General features: G+C 45.0%; 2 protein-coding genes across 2 annotated transcripts in view; both read right to left on the bottom strand.

Annotated features, from left to right (window-relative positions):
* Positions 1–19,008, bottom strand: part of kcp (kielin cysteine rich BMP regulator) — a 69,100-nt gene that overhangs the window by 37,619 nt on the left and 12,473 nt on the right. The window contains exons 6-15 of the mRNA XM_080761081.1: positions 9,119–9,198; positions 8,835–8,931; positions 7,796–7,878; positions 6,419–6,512; positions 6,059–6,138; positions 5,827–5,912; positions 5,314–5,404; positions 2,590–2,692; positions 1,354–1,439; positions 375–468 (exon numbers count right to left, since the gene is read on the bottom strand). Of these exons, the coding sequence (XP_080617207.1) occupies positions 375–468; positions 1,354–1,439; positions 2,590–2,692; positions 5,314–5,404; positions 5,827–5,912; positions 6,059–6,138; positions 6,419–6,512; positions 7,796–7,878; positions 8,835–8,931; positions 9,119–9,198 (894 nt within the window). The remainder of the gene's footprint in view (positions 1–374; positions 469–1,353; positions 1,440–2,589; positions 2,693–5,313; positions 5,405–5,826; positions 5,913–6,058; positions 6,139–6,418; positions 6,513–7,795; positions 7,879–8,834; positions 8,932–9,118; positions 9,199–19,008) is intronic.
* On the bottom strand, positions 13,584–18,771 carry LOC308313781 (uncharacterized protein). The gene is made up of 6 exons (XM_080761082.1): positions 17,721–18,771; positions 16,940–17,370; positions 16,701–16,816; positions 16,383–16,589; positions 14,675–15,840; positions 13,584–14,233 (listed from the first exon to the last, which is right to left on the bottom strand). Exons 1-6 carry the CDS (start codon positions 18,080–18,082, stop codon positions 14,041–14,043), a joined length of 2,475 nt encoding a protein of 824 aa, XP_080617208.1. The 5' UTR covers positions 18,083–18,771; the 3' UTR covers positions 13,584–14,040.

Here is a 19,008-nt window from a genome sequence, read left to right on the forward strand (position 1 = left end):
AGTGTGTGTGTATGTGTGTGCGAGCGTGCATGCATTTGAAAACTTTCGCTAGTAGTTATTTTGTAGATAACGATGAACGATGATCAAAATGAGGGTGCTGTTTTTTTTTTTAACGATGTGTTCCCAGATTGCAAGCTCACAATGAGTTGCGAATGTGACGCATTGTGAGCTTTTCTAATGATTTTTGTGAAAAACTTTTACTTTTGGTATTTTAAGTACATCTTGACACCAATGCTTTTGTACTTTTACTCAAGAAATATTGCATTTCAGACTTTTACTTGCTTTTGTTTTGTACTTTTGGTGTGTACCTTTACAGATGTGGCAGCAGAGATGAGGGTCTATGTGTACCTTTACAGACAGGGCAGCATGTGTACCTTTACAGACGGGGCAGCAGAGATGAGGGTCTATGATGGGGTTGGAGCATTGGACAGGAGGACATCTCTCCTCGTGACATATCACGTTACCTCCCTGAAACACAAACATGCACGTGTGACACACAATAAGCTCAGTGCTCAGTGTGTGCGTGTGCGTGTGCGTGTGTGTGTGTGTATGTGTGTGTGTGTGTGTGTGTGTGCACGTTTTGAACAGTGTGAGAGCAGATTTATAATCAAAGGTTTAATTTGAAAGATGAAGTGCATGACTTTTTCAAAAATGTGTACAGAAAGTGTTAAAATTATGTTTTTATGTGGCCACACTAAAAATGAAGTATACCTGGTTTTCACCGTAGGACCACCCACATGAACTTGCCCACAGATGTGTGTTGTATGATAATGAGGGAGGGGTTAGGGTTATGATGTCACACAAATGGTGTATTTTCGATTGGGCTTTTGACTCAAATGCTTTCAGGAAGAAACCAAAAATACACAGGGAAGACATATTTGGATATTTGAATCACACCTTGTGGTCTATTAGAGTAATGTTAACTCCATAGACGCAGACAAAACAGAAAAAGTACAAAGAAGGGGTGTTCCCCCACTAAAGTTGGTATTTTGGTTACCTGTCTAAATCCCTAAAACACCTCCGTTACCCGTTACATTATGCATAGGTGTGGTTTGGGCGTTAATAATTAAACCAATCTCTGTGCCACATGCCATTGCCTTTAAGAGATCCCTTATCCGTTGCCCGTTATGCCCAGTGCTTCATAGCCTGCGTTGCTTGCCTTGAAATTGGAGCCCTCCATCTTTAAGTGCTTCCCCTATTCAGTGCCCTGGGAGGTGTAATGGGAATTTTAGAATGCCAACTACAGTGCCAGATGGCATTCCTTCATCTTTGGAAGATTATTTAATCGACAACAGAGGACTGAAGAGTCCTTCCCAGGGCCATGAAATGAGAGGCGTTTTAGGGGAGCCTCACCTTACAGCGACATTGCAAGCAGGGTCCACTCCCAGGCATGCTGAAGACCTTACCATCAGCATACACCCTCCGGTCATATTCACACTCTGTGAAAAAACATTCATGACACGGTAATAAGCTAATTTTCATGTTATCTTTGACAAAGAGAATAAAAACTAAAATACAAGGAAATTGAACAAAGACACCAGAATATGAAATAATAATAACCAGTAAGACACCCTGAGGGCGAGAAGCGTGCACGCATCTGCCTGGGTGACAGCAGACTGCTGGGCGAGGCATGGGGGGTCAGATTCAACATATGGAATGATATCTGTACTGGCCATATATGGAGCGTGTCTTGAGTGTATAGGGTTTGATGAGGTCAGATCAACATATGGAATATCAGAACAGGAGGGATGGGTGGGGATGGATCAACTGAATCATGTCAGAACAGGGCAGCTCCATATATGGAGATCTAATGGTTTGAGGTCAGATGTAGAGTTGCTGGCCGGCTCCATATATGCAGATCTAGGTGATGATCCAGTCTTCTCCATGTATGGTGGTTATCCAGGGTTAGACGAGGTCAGTGTCGTGATCTTCATATACAGTATGGAGATACACCATACTGTGGCGGCATATGGTGGCGTGACATGTCACGAGGTGTGATGTCACGAGGCGTGACCATATATGGATGCGTGATGTCACGAGGCGTGATGTCACAAGGCGTGACCATATATGGAGGCATGATGTCATGAGCATGATGTCACAAGCATGATGTCACGAGGCGTGACCATATATGGAGGTGTGATGTCACGAGGCGTGACCATACAGTATATGGAGGCGTGGGGTGACTAAATAACTGACGGACGGGAGATGTTTTCACAGTAAATGCGACCTACCGTCGAAATTAATTAGGGATGTCTTGATCACGATTTTTTGCTCCGGATCCAATTCAGATCATTTGATTTTGAGTATCTGCTGATTTTTATAGAACATTTATGCCATATCACAACAGTACAGACAGTATCCAAAATCACAGACGATATCCAGTCTAATATCATGATATGGATATAATATTGATACTAGGGGATGTCCCGATTACCTCATTTTTTAAATCTGTTTCCGATCATTTAAAAATGATGTGATCGGCCCCAATTTCCAATCACGTGATCAAATAATAATAATAACATGTTGAACAAGACATAGGGCAACGTGCGTATGATTCTCTTCGACGTGTACAGTACTGTATATACTCACTGTCACAGCTAGGACAACACTGTCCTCTGACCTTGGCAGGGTGACTGCAGGGCGGAGTGGGACATGACGATGCATCCATGTGCTCACAAGACACTTGACCTCCCTATTAAAGGCAGATGGGACAACAGGAACCTCTCATGGTGAAACGAGAACTCACACCGACACAGCTATCCTTATAATAATTCAGCGAATCTCTGAATGTCTGAATGTGTGTCACTGACAGCGAATTATCTCATCATTAACTGCACGAATCACTCCCACTTTTCACACAGGCATGGACCATAATCATATGGAGGTCTTAACGGAGCCCTTTTTCCCATTTGACACATTAATGATTAATAATGAATTTATTAGTGAATTAACCTACGTCCCTTAGCGACACCTGCATCACAGGCCACCGTTATCACCGTTACCCCACTGGCATGCTTCCTCTAGCTACCGCTGCAACACTACAAAATGTGCCCTATACAATTTGGCGCCGCGTGTGTGTGTGTCTCCTAATACATAACACAGCACAGCCGTTGTCGTCTATCTCCGAACGAGCCACACTATTGGCGCACATTTCTCCATGCAAAACTAAATCTGCACGCTCCCAGAATGAACCTAGCCTACTTTTTACCGATTTTACCGATGTATTTCACTGTTCAAATATTGTTTTTACATCACTCCAACCCCCTCAGGCCAGGAGGCGGTGTGTGTGTGTGTGTGTGTGTGTGTGTGTGTGTGTGTGTGTGTGTGTGTGTGCGCGCGCATCTCCGATCATCTTAATATATTTATATACGCTCCAAAAAGCGTTCATATTTTGCGGGAGAGACGGATGAGGAGCAGAAATGAAGCGCGAGCATATCGATCCATTTATCACCACGGAGAGCGCCCTGGATGAGGAGATACGAGTCATTCTTTCCGCCGCGCTAACATGGGAGTCAATGACAAGCTAATAGTTGCACAGAGCGTTAGCATACGGCAAGCGAAAAGCGAAATGCCAAAAAAAAAAATAGGAATAATTCTGAATATTCTTATCTCGCCCCGTGTCGTTTGGACGTCGCTAGGACGTCCACAGACGTCGAAGGCACCTCTCGGTTCCAATCCTTATGACGTTTCCAGACGATTTATGTACTAAATGTGCGCGCGTGTGTGAGAGGCACGCTAAACTGTCAACACTTCTACTAAAGAAAGCGGCAGCGATGGCGCCATAAGTCCATATCCATACATTCGGGGACATAAATTGCGCAAAATACTTTTAAACTTTTAAACCGCAGCAGCTTACTGCTTACAGCTGTTGCTAAGCTACATTAGCATAGGAACGCAACCACAACAGAGTTGGGCAATCACCAGGGTACGTTGCCACATTGACTGAGAGGGAAACAAGCAACCAGGTCTATGAAAATGTTAACAGGCCAGATTAAGTCAGAAAATCCCAAAATAAATCTACAATAAGCAACAATATAGCTGACTGTCAAACATCATTGTCCAATGTTCTTTCAGAGCAGTGGTTCTCAAACATTTTCATGTCATGGACCACTAATATTCTATATATATATATATATATATATATATAGATTTACTATATATATATATTTGCTGTTCATATATTCAGAACGGGTAAGGACTAGTTATATAAACAAACGTTTCCCTATAGCCCCAGGGCATATAAGAATCTGTCTGGTATTCGTTTTTGGTACAGCAAGTTTTAAATGGGGTTTCCCGCAGGCATTCATGCAGGCAGGTGATGAATATACATAATAATAATTGTTCCAATAGAATGAGTATTATTAACAGAACCACATACAATATTATAGTCTACTTTCCAGCCCATAGAGCCCAATGTGAACTCGGGCATTTTGAGTACCCTAACATTTTATGTTAGAAATGTTGAGTATGGGTCCCCAGCATGTAGAAACTGCCGGATGCTAACGTGCATAATATATTGAGCAAAAATAAAAAATAAAAAAAACCCATCATGCTTTAAAGTAGCATGTGACGTGTCAAACTAGGGTGTTTTCATGATTCTAAATCCATTCCAAGCATTAGTTTTGCATAAAAAACACTCCTTGGGCTAAAAACGGCCATGGCCAAATGTGCTGAACCTCATCCCATTTGTGATTGGAATGGATTCAGCATCATGAAAACCCCCTAGTTTGACATGTCACATGCTACTTAAAGGAGCATTCAGTGATTCGGAAAACCTCCTGGTCCGCCCCGGTAACAAGATGTGCACATGCACAGTTGCACACGCTCTACAATGGGGGGGGGGGGGGGGGAGACGACGACACACACACACGACAGGCCAACAGCACACACACAAAGGCCTGCCCCCGCTCGATCATGCTTGGCGGGGGGCCACTCTCTATCCTGATTGGATGAAGGCTGGGCCACCTAGCCAAAAACGAAATCTACGGTTTTTTGACCCCCAGGGGTTAACTGGGGACAGGAAGGAACTCCTTCAGCACACTCTATAGTAGGGAGAATTATCAGAACAAAACAAAAAAGTTATATTTGAATTAAGTGAAATCACTGAATATACCTTTAAAGCATGATGATTATTATTATTATATATTATTTTTGCCTTATATAGGTTCTTAATGGTGTAGTCAATTATGAAACATCCGGCAGTTTCTACATGCTGGGGACCCATACTCAACATTTCTAACATAAAACATTAGGATACTCAAAATGCCAGGGTTCACATTCTGGCAAGTGGACTTTTCCCCTGTGTGTACTCACAGAGCAGTGACAGCGGAGGCAGGAGTCTGTCCTGGATGGGAAGGCCTGTCCATCCAGATACACTTTAGACTCATAGTCACACTTCTCACATCTAAAGACACAAAGAAACACTTGATGAATATTCGGTTTATTTCCCTTTCCACTGTGTTCTACTGTTACACAAGTTTCTCAACAGCACCACTAGATGTCACTCAACACTTGTCATATGCAGGGTTTGGACAAGTTTGTCCAAGATCAAATGTACTGGTATGGACATTTCAAGCAAAGTAGATGGGTTTTTGCTGTATCTCGCTATTTCAGAAGAGTGCTATCCAAATAATAGACAAATTAATTTAACCATGTTACTATGCTACGGCAAGTGCAAATACAGTAGCTATAGGTATTTCCAGTACCTGTGTGAAGCCTACATTTATACATGTATTCAAAGAGTTCAAAGAAAGAGTGCAGTTATGGACTGTGATGTTTATAAGGAATCCAGAAATGGCCCAGCTGCGGCGCCTGCTGATTTGTTACCGTGGACAGCAGTCTCCGGCACGGTGCACAGGGTTTCGACAAGACAGCGCAGGACAGGGCAGGGGAGAACATACCACATCTCCATTCTACAACATTAGAGAAAACACACTCAGAACTCCCAGGAGAACATATATACCACATCTCCATTCTACAACATTAGAGAATGTTGTAGATGTTGTAGCACGCATGTGTGCGTGCGTGCGTGCGTGCGTGCTTATTGACTTAGACTTACTACACATGCACACTCCTGACAATGTTCTCCAGCAGGGATCACAGCTCCATTAGGGAAGTCATGACCATTCACACCACAGCCTGTATCACACACACACACACACACACACACACACACATTTCTGTTGCGAAGCATTGTGAGCTTGTAGATCTGCTATTTTCAAAAGATTTGTATTAATTTGAAATATGTACAATGAATGCACAATGAGTACTTTCTACTTTTTTATACAAATACTTTTGTACTTTTACTCAAGTACATTTTAAATTCAGTACTTTTACTTTGTAACAGCATTTCTACATTGCAATATTGATAATTTTACTTAAGTAAAGAATGTCAGCACCACTGTGTAAAGGAACCTACCATTGCAGACAGGACAGCAGCTACCAGCAGGTGGAGATGTGGGGTTTTTACAGGGAGTGTGGCAGCTCTCCCTCTCACAGTGAACACGGCCCTCCTGAACAGAAGCACATGTAACACAGGATCTGCCTCAACAACACATCGTCACACCATGTGTCACAACAAGTAAAGTCCAGTTTTCTGTGAAGAGGTGACCACCGAAACAGTGGTTAGTAAAAACAGAGCGATGTGTAGTGTGAGCGGTGAGTCACTTATAATCACCGCGGCGTGACGTCATGTTGTAGTTTTCGGTGGTCACCTACCTCTTCACCAAAAACTGGACTATGAATAGGCCTTAAGTGAAGCTGAAGAAAGTGACAGTGAAACATTGGCTGAAATAGAGCATTCAAAGTGTGGGGGTACACATACGTTGATTATGATTATTCTACTTGTCTAATAATACAGTATATGATGAAATAATGAGCCAAACTCTGACTTGGCAAGTTCCTTCCACATGTGTGGTTTGATATCTGTTGATTTTGTTTGTATTCTTGTGCCAACACCTAAATTACAGTCGCTCACCAAAAAGGATGGGTGTAATAGATATCACAGACTGAATGACTGAAACTGATACCTCATACTAAGCATTTAAAGTATGAGGTATAAAGTACAGCAGCCTTGTGTTCATACAACAAAGATTGGGTATTGGGTAAGACTTGATGTTATGTATCTTTTAGGACCTTTCACTGCTTCGTCTCAGACTCTCAACCATTACTTTATGGCTCTGATCTCAGCCACCACAGTGTATTATTTTTATTTATTTATTTATTTTTTGTGGCTTTCGCCTTTATTTTATATTTTATACAGGAAATACGTTCGCTGCGACCAGGGGACCTGTTTCTGAATCGGTCTATATTGAATACCTGAACTCGTTCAACTATTACAATTCCAAATGTTTGTCAGTGTGTGTGTGTGTGTGTGTGTGTGTGTGTGTGTGTGTGTGTGTGTGATTATTTTGGGGGGGTCATGACCAGAAAAGGTTGAGAACCACTGCGGAGTAACAGACATCACAGAATAACCCAATGACCCACCTCAGTTAACCTGACTGCACCAGATGGTGGCAGTTCCCCAACACCACCTGTGAACTCAATACTGCCACCGTCTGGCAGAGTCAGGTTATCTCACAGTAGCAGACATCACAGAATAAGTAAACCACCTACCTCACAATAGCAGACATCACAGAATAAGTAAACGACCTACCTCACAATAGCAGACATCACAGAATAAGTGAACGACCTACCTCACAATAGCAGACATCACAGAATAAGTGAACGACCTACCTCACAATAGCAGACATCACAGTGTGCGATGTCTGCTACTGTGTATACCTCAATGACCTACCTCACAGTAGCAGACATCACAGGGCCTTTCCACTGATCTCCACTTGGCTCCATTGTCATACTGGATGCCAGAATGAATGCAGCCTAGCACAAACACACATTACAACACAAATATGCTGTAATGACTGAGCATGAATGGATCGTAATGAATAGTCAAATACACCATGCTCTGACATCCATCGTATTACATATATTTGATTTGATACACCAAAAAATGTCCTAAAACCATTCCCAGCAGTCCAGTCATCTTAGATGCTTTTACAGCATGGTCATGGGCCAAGCCATCCTTGTCAATATGTATGTGCAGTGTGCGTGCGTGCGTGTGTGTGAAGAGCCCGAAATTTGGGCCACAGTTGAAAGGCTTTTCACGACAGCCATATACTGATCGAATAACTTGTGTATTACTACTTATTTCACAGGTATGATACAAAGATACTAATTAAGGTTGTGTTCCATTCAGGTTAAATGCTGTTGTGTGTGCTAGCTCATTGGAAAGGATCTGACTCACTAATGGAACAAAACCTTCATTAATATCAATAGTCCTTAGACCATTTGGAATATATAGGAACACAATAATAGATCATATTAGTGATCAGTGTTTCCTGCAGGAAAAAGCTTTGGCATGGTGCTGGGCGTGGGGGGGGGGGCGCGCAGCGAAAATTTTGATTAATTAATGAATTAATTTGATTAATTAATTTGATTAATAAATTAAGATTAATTTGTATTATTGCTCTTGTATTGCTATTGGAGACACTGGGGGACACTGGGGAGGCACTGAGGGGGACACTGGGGAGGCACTGGGAAGGCACTGAGGGGACACTGGGGAGACACTGAGGAGGCACTGGGGAGGCACTGAGGAGGCACTGGAGAGGCACTGGGGAGGCACTGGGGAGACACTGGGGAGACACTGGGATCGCATCGCATGTCCCCCCGTTTCGGTGTTGGAAAAGCGTGCGCACCCCGGTCTTACTATAATTGCTCTTGGTGTCCTTAACCGTTACAGTATGTTTTGGCACAGCATGTTACAACACGTTACTGACCTCTGCATCTGGGACAGCATTCTCCAGGCACCGACTCCCTCTCACTGCAGCCCTGCAGCGGAGGGCAGGGCAGAGGAGAGCACTCCCTGTTACCACCCTGTTACCAAGACACAGGGATACACAGAGAACAGGAGGCTGTTTATAGAGGTAGTATGTAGACAATGATAAAGTGCCATTGTGTTAATGACTGTGTGTGTGAGTGGCCCCTCTCAATTGTGTGTGTGTGTGTGTGTGTGTGTGTGTGTGTGTGTGTGTGTGCACGTGCGTGCGTTGAAAATACTCACGCTGCATGTGCAGGTCTGGCAGCCATCTATAGTATTATATGACTGTGACACATTATGGGGTGTACTGTCCGCCTCACACCCTGGAAAACAGACGTGCCGACAAGTTACAGTAGATGCACATTTTATTAAGGTTTTGTATTATACAGTATATTTCGATGCGTGTGTGTACATGCATACATACGTACTGTATGTGAATGGGGCATGCATCCATGCACGATTCGTATTGTCGACACCGAGACAGAGTGACAAGGAAGAGGAGACAGAAATGGTCCCATGCAAGGAAATGTGTAAATGTGTTGATCATCACTGCTACTCTGTCTTCCTATACTGTATGTCCTATCCTCACCTTCTTCTTCTCTCTCTCTCTCTCTCTCTCTCTGTTTGTGTGAACACGAACACTGATCACCCCATAGCAATGATTTGATTGGCTGAGCAAAGTACATATTGAGGATAAAAACGTATAAGTGAGGGCGGGTAAGAGAAGACGCCAAAAGTGATTGGCCGGAAATTACATTTGTGATGATTTGATTGGCTAAGCACGGAATGTGAGGTATGATGATACTATTTTTTGTAATACTTTTATACGTTTTATACCTACTCCACTTGGCACTACATCTCTACAAGTCTGGACTTTTTCTAACATTGCAGTATTGATTTGACTTTTATTTAAAGGGCCACTTCACCCCATTTGCAACCAGATCTTATTCTAATGATGTTTGGGAGACAAGAAACACTTCCCTGGGGTTTTTTTAGGGTTTTTTTTTTCACAGTATGTGTGTAATATGTGTTTTTACTAGATATTTGAGTATTTGCCATCACAGACACTGGTCTCACTTCCTTCCTGTACTACATGTTGTCTCAGAGAGGGTCTGAGCACAACTAAGATTCCATGCGCAGCCAAAGGAAGCTGACTGCCGGGGTCTCTTCTGGCTTTTTAGACAGCTGTTCGATGGAAATGAAGCTCCACCCACGCGGCAGATTGCCGCGTCGGCCAGATTCCCGGAAAAGCTTGCCACCAGCTGTCTAAAAAGCCGGAAATTACTTAAAAGACAGCTTCTTCTGTCCACGCATGGAAGTGTGCCCAGGCTGTAAGACAGTGGGGTGAGTGCAGCAAAGCATTATGGTAATTGTAGTAATCCAGCAGTGAGACCAGTGTCCATAACATCACAGACACTTTTGAAATACTAAAATATATAGCAAAAACACATATCACCCACATAAAAAAACCCAGGAAACTGTTACTTGTCTCCCAAACATAATTAAAATAAGATCTGGTTGCAAAAGGGGTGAAGTGAAGCATGTGCGTAGTTTTTCCAGTGCTCTCTCTCTTCTCTTCCTCCCTAATACCTTGGGTCTAGGTTGGCGTGCAACATCTGGTTCTGCTACTCGTGCCAATAATGACAGAAGAACGCGTTTGTCATGTGTAACGCACACATGTTCTCTTTCGCACACGAACGCACGCACACTTTATGGGCCGTGACCATGAACACAGAGGTGCCAGGCATTAAAGACTACCACTGCTGAGTCTATTAACACCTAGGTGATTTACTATAGGAGAGATTGATGGAGCGAGGGAGAGCGAGTTTAACTGTCAGGGTCGATTACACTGGAGAACCTCCACCAAAGACAAACAGAATCTGGGCCCTGTGGCTGCAGAAGTTGCTCATACTGTGAGTACAGTGCATACAGAGCCAACGCGTTGAAAGGCGACGTCACTCCAAAACTCTTCAGCTGTCTGCACTCTGCACTGCAGCCTTCTCTGTTCATCACGGTTTAGCTCGGACATTTCAGTGGATAATCATTTTAATGAAAGCTAACCAAAGGGAGAGAAACAATGTGTGCGGGTGCGTGTGTGTGTGTGTGTGTGTGTTAATCACAGAGGCTAGCAAGGCTGCCTACTGTGCCAGCAGCCAAGAGGCATTTCCTCTGGCCGACCGAGCATACACGAGATCAAAGTGTGTGCGACTGTACGGGCATGTGTGTCTATGAGTGTGTATATTGACATGGTGCCATTGGAGTAACCACATGCAGAAACAATTAAGCACAGGATTTAGGTATTTTGGGGTTGAGGAGACATAGTGACAGGCAACAGAGACAAAGAAAGCCATACAATGACTGACTACAATAATAATTTGTTGGGACAGTGTGGTTTAGTGAGTGCATATTGTGTAGTGTACAGAATGTACATTCCTCCAGTCTCCCCAATAAACATGAGAACAAACACAACCCGGTTTACAGCGTGCGTGCGTGTGTGCGTGCATGCGTGCGTGTGCAGGGACAGGCAGAGTGATACAGAGGCAGGGGCTGAAATTCCGTAAATTGCGACCCCGCACTCGTTGGCTACTGGAGATGCGGCGATGACATGGATTTCTAATCAAATTCTTTCTACGCAAAATGCTGCGATCAGGAGAGTTCAGAAAAAAGCAATTCTCGGGTATGGCATGGAAAGGAGAGGAGGGCATTTGCATTTCTTTCACCATAGTAAATGCTGGTCTGGAGAGGGCAGTTGTTTTACAGACGGGTAAAAGGGCAGGGGCTGAAGCCCCCCTTTGATGTGTGTGTGTGTGTGTGTGTGTGTGTGTGTGTGTGTGTGTGTGTGTGTGTTGTGACTCAACAATGACGCCAGTCTAACATCATCACTCTGCCACTGCATGTGTTTTTAATTCTATTGTAACAGATGGATGCGCTCCAGATCTGTGCAGTGCTGCAGCCGTGGAAATACATCCAGAATTCACACCTTCTTTGTGTATGAGCTATGGACAGAAACTACTAGCCATAACACAGTCTATGATTCACTTATTTTTTAAATTTATTTTGTATTACACTGCAAAGAGATCAACCAGACGCAATTATTAAATTACGTAAAAAATAATTGTATGTTAACCCATTAAAACAGGGAAAATCTGTGTCATTTTAGATATTTGCGTTGGCTATTCAGAAATCGTGAAAACGTGTGCAGATCTTGGGAATATAACAATATAACCAATGAGACGCCTAAGGGCGAGGTCACGTGCACGCATCCGCCTCGTTGACGGCAGACTGCTGGGCGAGCACTGGCGCTTTGGCATGGGGGGTCAGGTCAACATGGAATGAATTCTGTACTGGCCATATATATATGGAACAGGTCAGCTCCATATATGGAGATCTAAGGGTGGTAGAGGGGACATTCTCTTGAGTGTACAGGGTTTGCTGAGGGCCGGGCCTTAATCAGTCAAAAGGGAGACATAGAAGCGGAAGGATGGTTGGGGAAGGATCAACATATGGAATGTGAACAGGTTCTGACATATCTCCATGTATGGATATCTAAGGGTTGGAGGTTTGAGGTCAGTTGAAGCTGGCATATATTGATGACATCAGGGATCTCCATATAGGGGCTTAATTGCGACAGCAGATCACATTTACTATGACATCCCTGATGATATATTTGCTTCTTGGGGTCCCTGGAACAAAATATTTTGAGATGGGGGTCCTTCACATGAAAAGGTTTGAGCACCACTGAAAAGTAGATTTAAAAGACATTTGTAGAATCGTCCTCAGGTTTTAATGGATTTATACAACATGAAAAGTGACACAGACTGTCACAAGCTAGACGTATTTCTTGGGACAATACTGAGGTTATTCTGGCCCACAACAGTCTCAAATGAAACCCTTTACAGGAGAACAGACCTGACTCCAACTGTCAAACGTGTTCACGTTCAGAAGGCGGAAGTGGATTGGACATGTTTGCAGAATTGAAGTGCATGCCATCCCAAGGGTAGTAGCCATGAGATGGACACCATCTGGAAAAGGAAAACGAGGGAGACCCAAAGAGAAGATCTGTAGAGAAAGAAATTAAAGAGCTTGGGTGGACCTGGAGCCAAGTGCAGCATTGGGCAGAAAGACTGCAAGAGAGACTGCATTGGAGTTTGCTGAAGACCATATGCTATCCAGCACAAAGAGGATTAAAATATGTAACGTAATACAACATACAGTAACTAACACAACTGCTGTGGTATTTGGTCTCCCTGCTCTTCTACTGAGAAATTGAAATACTGTGGAATCTAAATGTGGTTGGCAAGTGGTACAGCCTGAAGGTCCAAATGTAATTTCTCCACTAAACAAGCGCAGGAACTATTGCCATTTTGCAGTCAGAGTTTGGAAGCACTCGTTTTCAGTAAAGCAACGTCCTGTTGCCTCCTGCATTACATGCAAATTCAAAACAGGTGGTATGCATGGGCCATTCAGTGATATTCAACAAGCACTTCCAAACTGCAACATTCACTGACAGTAAGTGTTGCAAAATAATCACATGCCAGCACAGTCAGTATCTCATAATGTCTACAGTGGATCTTTATGAAACAAGCACTTAGATATCACAGATAGAAAGAGGATAATTCAAACATTTCGTACAGCTGCAATGTTAATGAGTTTAATGTTGTTTAATACAATAGGAATTTTCTGTTTGGATGTATGGGCTGTCAAATTGTACCTAGTTAACCCAATGCCATTAACTTATATGGCAAGATGGCCACGGTGTGCATATGGTCAATTGGATCAGCAGTAAAGATTTCACCGCCTGCATGGGGGACCCAGGATCAAAGGAAGGTAAGGTAAGACCGGAAAGTTGTACATTACAGCATGCTAACGTGGAGGTGCAAACGGAGACACCAGTGCGGGGGGGGGAGTCAAATATAAGCTATGTTATATAATTATATCCCAAATTATGTATTTGCCTTACTTTAAATCTTATTATTTAATTTTAATCCATATCTGCCTCATCATTTTTTCCAATGTTTCATCTCAAGTCTGTGAACTTCTTCCCACAACTCTGCCGATCACCGAAGTGCAACTGAAGGACCGGACCGGCTGATCTCCCCCACTTCTCTTCTTGTTCGCGTTCAAAGTGTTTGTATATCTCCGTGTGCTGTAGTCGTCCAAGAGGGTTACCAGCCGTTGCATATTAAATGGCTCCCCGTAGTCGGATCCAGCCACTCTGTGAAACATGAGCCGCAGTTGTGCACGTGGCACGCGGCCTCGGGGTAACCGGGACAACGGGCCTGGCTGCAGAGGTCGGGGCAGGTGACGGGAGGTGAGCCAAGAGGACAGCCGCTGAACCAGTGGAGTTTAAAGCACAGCCTACGACGTACGGGAAGAAGGAAATGTACGTAAGCAAAAAGACCGTTGATGTTGTGGTTTACACAGATTACAAGCTCACCAACCACTATTTCATGTATTGCGATTAGGGACGCACCGATATGGAAATTACCGATGTTTAAAATAACAGATTTTGAGCGATAGCTGCAAATATCGTCTGATACCGCTATGTGGCCGGTATATCAGTGCATCCCTAATTGTGATACATGAAATACCCTCATATAGGAATACCTGTAGTCAGGTGTGATATACCCTCATATAGGAATACCTGTAGTCAGGTGTGATTGGCCCTGATATAGGAATACCTGTAGTCAGGTGTGATTGGATAGGAATACCTGTAGTCAGGTGTGATTGGTGAAATACCCTCATATAGGAATACCTGTAGTCAGGTGTGATTGGTGAAATACCCTCATATAGGAATACCTGTAGTCAGGTGTGATTGGCAGCCACGCATTCCATTTAATTGGAGGAGTCGCTGTTGTAGATTTGTCACTATCATCAGCCCACTTTTGCTCTATCCGTTCCTGCTCGAGTTGACCGATCAGGGCACTGCTCTGCTCAGGGTCGAGAGCCATCCATTCCTGGGTGGCCCAGTATCGGGGAAGGGAGGTGATTGGAGGGCAGGTGCGTGCGATTCGCTTCAGAGCTCCGGTGCCGGTCGCCATCAGCTGTTGCAGCGTGTGGAAATAGAAGCGCATGTAGTGCGGCCCGTCGAAAAACCAGTTGCAGCCGTCTTTGTCGTAGCCGTCGGGTCGAAAGCCGAACGCGTCGAAACCGCTCCGGTCCAGCCCAAACGGATCGAAACCATAGACACTATAGCCTGCGTCACCGAAGACCTCCGACATGGCCTCGTCTGGCTCTACTACGTCCCTCCGTTCATCTCTGTCTCTGCTTCCGCCGTCCTCCTTGTTCTCAAATGCCCCGTCCCAACTCATCCCGAACCACGTGATGTTGGAGCGATTCACCCCGTAGCGGTTGAAACCCGACACGTCGTATCCCTCTCCGTCGATCAGGTCGCGGTTCAAGCCGTCCGTGCCGAAGCCCCTCCTGTTCCAGCCGCTGCGGTCGAAGCCACCGCGGTCATAGCCGCTGGGGTCAAAAGAGCATCCCTCGATGCGACGTCTCTGTAAGATGCGGTCGTCCGTGCTGTCACTCCTTTGAGGGGGTTTCTCGAAGGTCGTCACATTGCACGGTGCGCCGATGGTTATGGGCACGTAAACCACGCACTGCGACGACAACAACATGACGTGGTCGGGGGTGACGTCGAACGGTTTCATTTTCACGCGCCTCTTTGTTTCAGGGTAACGGCTGTCGACCGGAGCATGGCTGCCTCTAGGACCCTGCTTGTATTCGTAGCTATTCTTCGCCCAGTCCATCCGCTGATGTTTCTCCTGCCACTGGGTCCACAGTTTGTCCATGAATGCCACGTGCGAGAGGTAAAGAGGGTCGTAGGCAGCGAGAGGAGAGGCCATGTGGCCGCCTACCCACAGCTGGAAAAGACCAGAGAAGGCCTGCAATGACTGGGAGAGCAGCTGGAAGTCGCCCTGATTCATAACCGCCTGCAAGGTCACAGCATCTGGCAGCCACACCTGAGGAGAACAATGGAAAAAATAGGATAGGACCACAGAGAAGCATGTTGCTGGCAACGGCGAACAAAAAATAAATTTGAGAACAAGAGGAGCTAAAAGCTAGGTAGAAGTATAGAGCAGTGGTTCCCACACTTTTTAGCCAGTGACCTAAAAGAGAAATTAGATGTTTGCCCGGGACCCAAAGTTCCCAAACAGTGAAAATAGCAGATCTACAAGCTCATGACGTGTTGCTTCGTGTCTCATTGTGATCTTGTAGATCGGCTATTTTCACTACTTCTTAAACATTTGTTTTAAAATTTATGGAATTTTGATTTCTTCATGAAATTACTGGATAAAAAACATTGAATTTTGTTTTTAATTCATGAAGTTTTTTTGGGGAATGTTTTGAAATGGTAATAATTAAAATGTGGCAATGTGTCCGCGACCCAAAATGGGTCCCGACCCACTGTTTGGGAACCAGTGGTATAGAGAGCACAGAGTGAGTAAATGCAATACCCGGCTTAGTAATAAAATTATTTAAGTGCAAGTCAAAAAGTCCAAACCGTGGAGTTGAATCTTCGTCTGAGACAAGGGGACCAGTGGGAGCGGGCGGTCCAGCCTTGGAAAGGATGCTGGAGGACACACCCTGCTGCCCTCGGGTCCCCGTCCCCTCCGAACAGCCCCGCCTGCCAGGCGGCTGAGGAGCGCATGGAGCCGGCGTCCACAGTCCACTCAAAATAGGGAACCGCCAGCTGGCACGACGACAACGCCTGCGGTATAGTGTTGATTTTTGGACATCATATTTGAATTTAGTCGACTAAGTACAGTCGATTTTGACGGCTAAAATGTCTTTCGTCATAGTCGACGAAATCAACACTAACCTGCAGCTCGCGCTCCACCAGCCGCAGAAAGTGGCGATGCCAGGGGAGGAAGTAGGCATCACTGCCAGCCTGAGGGGAGAACTCAGCTCTCATCTGGGCAAAGCCCTCCCACACAGCTACACACACACACACACACACACACACACACACACACACACACACAATTATAATTTACATAAAACGACTAGTTTTGTTTATGTGAAAACAGAGCAAGTGGATTCGAGCTGTGTGTTGTGTACCTGGTCTGGCACGGAGTCTCCTGATCGCCCGCTGGTATGACTTCCTCTCTCTCAGCGTGAGATCCCTGATCTCTTTGCGCTGGGTCAGGTGGTGTGTGGCACACGCGCAGTCCACTCCGCCGCGCGTGCACACGCACTCTTCGCCGCAGCCCTGCCTGAACCTTTCCCCGTACTTCCGGAGGCGATGGCGGCGGCGGCGAGACGGGCAGCCGCAACCTTCATGGCTACTACAGCTCACTTCAGCACACGTCCTGCCACGGGAGAAGCTCACTCCTTCGGCAGCCTCCTCCCGCCTCCTGGGGAGCTCCCTCGCCACCCGCGCCTGGCACTGCGTCAGGGACAGGTGTTCACAGGCGTAAGTGAACTCCTCCCGGCTGCTGCAGTCGTCTGCTGCCCCTGAGTGGCGCTCTCGCTGTGCCTCCAAATTAGGGCTGCATGCACGATATGGACAAAATGTCATATCTCGGTATCTATGCCAAATATTGCGATATCGATACGATATTACCGTTAAAATGTCATTGTCTATATTTTACATGTTGCAACATTGAAAACTTATTCCAAAAAGTGTGTTAGTTCGCTAACCAGAGCTGGACCAGGGCTAACAACTAACAACAACTACACACAGTCACAGGCTAACACAGAGGGATGTTGCTGGCTTAGAAGTGAACGATATATCGACGACATATCGATATCGCGATACCGTTGCCTTTTTTGCGATACTGATATTACGCATGTTCATACCTCGACATCGATACGATAACGGTATATTGTGCAGCCTTACTCCAAATGCTTCTTTCTGCTGCCGTGTATCCCGACGACATCCTCTTCCAGCTCGGTCAGGTTCAGCTCGATGTTGTCGTACCAGTTGTCAGCCGAATACGCCTCCTCCACGAGTGTCCCATCCACATTGGAAATGTTGTATGCGTATCGGCCGTCGTTGTCCTGGCGGCGGCCTTGCTTGGGCTTGCGAAAGCAACACGCTCCCAACACGCACTGGGCGCTGCAGGCGCTCAGCGACGGGAAGTTGTTGCTGCTGCTGTTTCCAGTACAGTAGAAGTCTTCACAGAGGCCAGAAACAGGGTTAAAAGCCCAGCGGTGGTGAAATGGCCACCCAGCAGCCTGACAGCTGTTGTTCTCTGGCATTGGCTCCCAACATGCCTAGGAGTAAGTAGGGAGGGAGGAGGAGATACAAGGGCCTCTTACCCAGTTTTATCCCCAACAAAACTGAGACAATGTCTTAAGGGCAAGCGGTACGGGAAATAGGGCTGCACGATTGTGGTATAATCTTTTTCATCCCCGTTTTAAGATTGCAATTTTAGAATAACCTTGGTATAGTTTGTGCATTGCAAAGTATAACGAAAGGCGCTATTGCCTCTCCAATGCATGAAGATACGTCATGCCAGCAAATCCATGGGATTTGTAATGTTTGTTTAGAGCACTCGTTTGCCAGCCAAGTCTATGGACTTTAATGTTTGTATAGGTCACTAAATTACGTCATGTGGCCGATATAAATACAGTGGGCGCCCTTCACTTCACATGAGTGCGATTCTATTTTTCATTTGGACATTTCACTTATGATTCATTGATTGTGCAGCTCTACACAATACAAAGGACAAAAGCAACTAAGCACTGCTATTGGGCTTGCCCAATACAGCAAGCTAAAACTACCCTACAGCCTATAAGCAAGCACCGCCACAGGACAAGCAGTTAACACAATTCACAACTTAAGTAACACAGCTATCACAGCAGCAGGAACAGCAAACTTTCAGTTCAATGGTTCGCAACTCTTATCCTGGAAAGCCTGATGTATTTCCTTCTAACTGTCTAATCAAGGACTGACATAGCCGTGAGACAAGCATATCAATGCCGTTTATTACCTGCTAGAATGTGATTGTAATTCCAAGCCTGCTGTAGTACCAGTGTTGAGTTTGTCGACTAATACTATGATGAAAAATGTACCTTTTTTTACTGACAAAACCTAAATAGAAACTAAATTACGACTAAAACTAGACTAAATATATTGACAATTTTATCAACAAGTAAAAACTAGACTAAAATGTTAGGAAGGG

This window comes from Protomyctophum bolini (assembly GCF_963924005.1).
Source record: "Protomyctophum bolini genome assembly, chromosome: 4".
Taxonomy (NCBI): Eukaryota; Metazoa; Chordata; class Actinopteri; order Myctophiformes; family Myctophidae; genus Protomyctophum; species Protomyctophum bolini.